Source organism: Limulus polyphemus, unplaced genomic scaffold (assembly GCF_000517525.1).
Source record: "Limulus polyphemus unplaced genomic scaffold, Limulus_polyphemus-2.1.2 Scaffold1518, whole genome shotgun sequence".
NCBI classification, from domain to species: domain Eukaryota; kingdom Metazoa; phylum Arthropoda; class Merostomata; order Xiphosura; family Limulidae; genus Limulus; species Limulus polyphemus.
Window position 1 is genome coordinate 140,955 of NW_013667128.1, and position 6,000 is coordinate 146,954.

A 6,000-nucleotide genomic window follows, 5' to 3' on the forward strand; every position below is an offset into this window, starting at 1 on the left:
ACAGACCACAAAGTGCTTGAGTTGGTCAAATGATTTATTGTAGTATCACAACCGATACCAGAGGTAAACTTGATAGTGTTAGTGAAATCAACAGAAAATCAGAAAAGTAAATCAAGAGCTACTTCATAACAAATAGTCATTGTTACGAGAAAACAAAACATATAATAAAAACTTAGTAATTGATTTGGGGCAAATGGTGCTTTTGTAATTAAGATTATAAACGCACTACACATTAATTATTATAATATGTTCGACAGTGAAAACAACAATTTAAAATCGAAAACTATTTTATACAAACTTTTCTCATACAGCGTAAATTATTTTTTTATTTTACGTATAACACTTTAAGTATCAATATTGCGCTAAATTTTCTGTGAAAATATCAGTTGGAAAACATACAAATTATAGGAATTATATTTTATTAAATAATAAGCTAAGCTTCTTTAATTTAAGTTAATCTAATCAAATAATAGAAACTATGTATTCTAACATATAAACCCTCTATGAGGGTTTATAACGCTAAAAATTTGGATTTAGATACCTGTAATAGGCAGAGCACGGACAGTCAATTCTGTTGTTTTGTATTTAAGAACAAACAAACTGCTTTTGACACACATTTATTTCCACGTGTAATTAAAATATTTGGTAATTTCACATAATTTTTGCAATACAGTAAGATACATTTGGCTTTCGTGGTAATCCTGGTTATTTATTAAATCTATTTTATTTCAAGTATTCACTTTATAAAGGAAATCCCATTTGTGTTGAGGGAAGATTAGCTATAATACAGTGCTTATATATTAAGACTGAAATATATTTTGATATCTGATAAAATTTATTAGTAATGAAAATATCAAATTCAAGTCTGCAAGAAGCGTTCCTAGAACACACTGAAGTCACGAATCAATGATCAAATTCACTAACATCTATGTATAGTGTTACAAAGTCTGTGTTTTAGAAGCGAGCAATCTTAGCCAATGATGAAACAAGTCCAGCTAGTATTAATCTGATGAGGAGAGGAATGTTCTCCAATCAAGTGTATTCATCATAGCACGATATTGCAATGCACATTGATAGTATGAATTAAACAATAGAAATTCAAAAACGTAAATCAAGAGCTACTTTATAATAAATAGTTTCTTAAATAATTTCGTATATAGATTGTAAAATTAAAATACATATTAAATATATTTACGGTAAACTTCACAGGCAAAACTACCTTCATAATTATGAACTAAGTTTATGATGTTGCTGATGCTCAACACTAAATCTAATACTATAATGCTTACGAAGTAACAAGGAGCTAGATGGCTCTGTTCTGATATATTCCTTCTTTCTTGTTATATAACTGCCTACAACAACACATCTTTATAACTATGAAAAGCTATGTAATAAATACGTTCAGTCTTGTCTGTTTGTTGTTAAGCACAAAGCTCACGATGGGTTATCTGTGCTCTGCACACTGTAAGTATCGAAACCCGATGTTTAACGTGATAAGCGATAAGCTACCGGGAGAGGGAAGGGGGATAATTAATTCGACATAGTTGGATTCGAACCTTAAAAGTTTACATAAATACAGCCGGCTTTCACCGCCGGGACATAATAGATGATTCATTCAGCCGATTAAACCTCACTCTAATATCACTTTTCAGATATCTTAAATGAACCCATCAAAGTTTCTTAGAAAATAGCTTTGTTTTAATATTAGAGTATGTTTAAGTAGGTAATACGCTGCGTCCTTAGCTTATTGAATATTTAATAAACAGTTTATCACACCAAAGCAGCTGTTTAAAAGAGAAAAAAAAACATGTTTCATTTACCCTTAGCTCTGTAAAATGCTCCAGTGGCTCAGCGGTAAATCTGTAGACTTACGACGCTAAACTTCAAGTTTGATACCCATGATGGACACAGCACAGAAAGTACATTGTGTAGCTTTGCTCTTTAAAAACACCCAAAACAAACCAAGTTCTGTAAAATCACATGTCAAGTATTTACTCGTAGTTCATTGAAATCACACCTCCTTTTACTTTGCACAGTTTTTGTTTTGTGTTTTGTTTTTTCTTCACTTAAACTCCATTTTTAGTTTTCGCATCTGAATCACAGGCTGGTCAGTTAAATGGCTGAACAAGTTTATTATGTTATTTATTATATAATTTAAGCCTTTAAGGGTGTTTTTATATAACCATTATACTATTTTGTGTTATATTTGTAAACAACGATGTTATACAGTAGGCTTGGCTTTTATAGAAGAACATATTTTGTCTATCAAGTCTCAGAATTTGGATTAATGAGAGACTTATGAAAGTATTATGACTTTTCGTCACACTGATATTAAATACTATTAATACTTCTGCAAACGTACACCAAAATAAACTTACATACTGCTTGGCAAAGGTTAAGATATAGACTCTGAAAGCTAATAATAAAGACATGTTTTAAAATGGTAAAAATTATTAATTTCGTCTTTACCAAACAGATTTTGATATCTCTGATAAAATGAACAACCGTTTCTACTTATTAATGCTAAAACAAATTCTTAAATCGTAACTGTGTACGTGAACGTCTAAAATAAATTACTAATATCACCCATTATAAAGGAAACGATGAAAACAGTAGCTACTATAATTTCCCTTAATTTCTTTACATGTTAATTAATTGTTTATTTTTGCTATCTAGATACAACGACAAAATAACCGTAATGACAGTTATCTATCAGTTTTACTATTAAGTGGGCCGGGCGTGGTCTGGTAATTAGTTTGGATGTGCAAAAAAAGAGAAACGGAGAAATCGCGTTTTTCGGTTAGCAAGAATGAGGCGAGAGTTGGCGGTGGGTGCTGCTGACTAGCTGCAACTCCTCTCATATCAACTCAAAGTTAAGAGACAACTAAGCACAGGTAGCCTTTAGAGTAAGTAGCCTTGCGCCAATTTCTAAAGCGAGTTGGTGCACCCAAATGAGCCTGCAGCCTCATAACTAATGCGGTTGTTTGTTTAACTATAAGGACAAATGTTTACGATGTCCTGCAATGTTTTTTTCTTAACTGATAATTGACCCAAGTGTATAAACACAATACGTTATAGACCCTGGTGCCGTATTTTTAAAGCTTGATCACCGGACAGAGTAAATCTAACTGTTTAGAATAAACAAATACAAGTCCATAGATATATATCACATGACAAAAAATTTAAAATCTTTTCTTTAAGCTTTACGCCATTTTTATGTTCATCACTTTTAGTAACATCACAATGCTTCTTGTTTAGGACTTCGAATGTTAAAAAAATTAATGAAAATTCAGCTGTGTCAGATTAACAAATATTGCTTCTGGGAAATTGTCTTTAAGTCCAGGAAGATGCATTATTAAACTTTCAGCCAAGTCTGAATTATTGTATTTTTACAACAAGACTATTGTAAGTATAATGTTATGGTTGCCCTATCGGAGATCAATACCTGAGATAGACCCAATTTGCAATTTTGTGTTTATCAATAAATAAATAAACAAATGTAATATTCGTTTACATCTCATGAAATAATCTAGAAAAAAATAATGTATACAAATGTAACTTTTTGGGCTTATTTATGAATTACTTATAATGAAATAAAATTGGTAAAAGATAATAAATAATCTTTATTTATTCATTCCGTTTTCATACATTTATTCCATATACTTGCTATCTTATACGATTTGCCTTTCCATCAATTTATTTGATCCTCCACCTGACCAGTCGTTTATTTGTAACATTTATATGTATACATTATTTAATCTATTTGAAATGCAGAGGAATATAATATTATTATACATTTACAACACAGTGTAGTGTTATACCCAAACTTAAATTGCTGACACCTTCAGATTAGATTTTTACCTAAGCTATTGGTTAAATTCACCAACTTACCTGCGACCGATAGCGTCGTCAGAATCCAGAGAACTCTTGCCATTCCTGCGGCACAGAAGAGACTGTAATCAAGCGGCAGTGTCACGATGTTTAAGAGCTGACTTCAACCATCCGTTAAGTATGCGGGTCACAAATGCCCAGCGATTGGAGAGCTAACACATATAAGCTCCAAAGTGACTGTTTTTCCTACCAGCTCACGTCCGACTGGTGGCTTGCCGCCACCGCACGTCTAGTGAAAAGGTTCAATACGGTGGGAGATAGGGAATATATTTATGTGTATATGTGTATACTTACCAGTGTTTATATTCTCCAGCTGTCACGTCTAGTCTGAAAATTGCAATGCAAAATTCATCAACTCATTGGAAATTGGCTATTGATAAGATTATAGAGTAGCGGTATTAACTCATAAACAGGCTACAGTAACTAGATTATTAGAGACTGTAAACCATGTCTATATAAGTTATGTACAATGTGAAGACAAACAAAGGATTAGGAAGAAACTGGTACTCTCGTTTCCAAATCTGTTTTAACTAAGATCTCGAAGTTCTATCATCCGTTCCGTGTCAGCAGATTATCTTTTTCATTACTGCCACATTTATGGCCTTTATGATAGCCCTACCTCAGTTTCATGAAGTAATCAAGAACGTTGTTTGTTACCATAGTAACGGTGTGGTCTCTGTGCACTACAGAAAGCAGCAGGACGAAAAGTAATACAAGAGAGATGATGAAAGATTTGGGCATCATTAAAGATTAATGTACTTCCTTGCTGTTTCTACTTATTGCCAGCCGTCGTGGCACACAATTACATATACAGTACTGGCCTTTCTTTCTGTATACCTAATATTACCTCTTGCAAGCATATACGAATGAAGGATGTCTAAGGCGAATGTCGATATACAGATATTTTTTTCTTCTGAGATACGCTTAATATGGGAACCAGTAAACTATTGTGTGTTTAAGTACTTATTTTGAAAAGTCAGTTATATTGTATATTTTCCAACGTTCATGTTGTTCGTTTCAAATGATACACATTTTTGTTTTTTGCTAGACAAGCAAAACTAATCTTATAATAGACAGTTGCTAGAGACGTCTTGAGAACGTTGTCATATCTATGCATTCGCAATTCTATTAAAATCCAGTCACTTTCGAGGAGCAACTGTTCAAATATTTACATAGTAATAACACACTATTTTGGCAGCAAAACCAATATACATTCATATTTGAAATAAAGCTTGTTTTAGTAAGTTATTTAGATTTTTTTTTCACTCCTATGTTGGAGAAACAAAATTATAATAAAGATAAGTCTTTCAGGTGAGGCAATTTATTCATGAATGTGATTTTGGTGACTGGATTGCATTTAAAAAGAAAGAACGTGTGCGTAGTAAACCAAAATATATACAAAGGGCTGACTCAACCAGGTGGCATTACTTTACTTAGTTCGTCTAAAAATTAATCACATGATTAAAGAATGCTGAACTCATTTAAATTACAGTTTGTTCATAAGCACAAGATGAGACTTCCAAACAATGTCTCAGTGGCAGGCGTAAAAATAAAGAAGTAAAATGCACCAAACTCATCTGGTATGTGTTAGTTTTTCTGACGCAACGTGTCTTATGTCAGTGTATAAAATGAATACACGCACAGAGCTAGGTATATATATATGTGTGTGTGTGTGTGTGCATGTATATATATATATATATATATATATTTATGTGTGTGTATGTATATGTATATATATATATATGTGCATGTACATATATATGTGTATGTGCATGTATATATATATATGAGTGTGCATATGTATATATATGTGTGTGTGTGTGTGTATGTACATATATATGTGTGCATATGTATATATATATATATGTGTGTGTATATATGTATATATATGTGTGTGTATGTATATATGTGTATATTGTTTGTATGTATATATATATGTATGCGTGTGTATTGTAACTAAATTTGTTATTATATTATTTTATTTTAATATCAGTCGTTTGTTAGAACTTAAATTTATATTTAAGAAACATACATAGTACTTATACTTAGTTAAATATGTATTCGACCGTAACCCTTCCGCCTATTCCTACCTAAAGTTGTAGAGAATCT

The 6,000-nt window shown here is 31.8% G+C and overlaps 1 protein-coding gene across 4 annotated transcripts in view; it reads right to left on the reverse strand.

Annotated features, from left to right (window-relative positions):
- The window catches only part of LOC106463925 (Down syndrome cell adhesion molecule homolog), a 108,382-nt gene extending 104,259 nt beyond the window's left edge, over positions 1 to 4,123 (reverse strand). For all 4 annotated transcript variants that reach the window (XR_002611606.1, XR_002611607.1, XM_022391566.1 and 1 more), the window contains exon 1: positions 3,892 to 4,123. Coding sequence is in view for 2 of the 4 variants with exons in the window: in XM_022391566.1 (XP_022247274.1) it covers positions 3,892 to 3,934 (43 nt within the window). In the remaining 2 variants the exon portion in view is untranslated. The remainder of the gene's footprint in view (positions 1 to 3,891) is intronic.
- Positions 4,124 to 6,000: the final 1,877 nt, after the last annotated feature.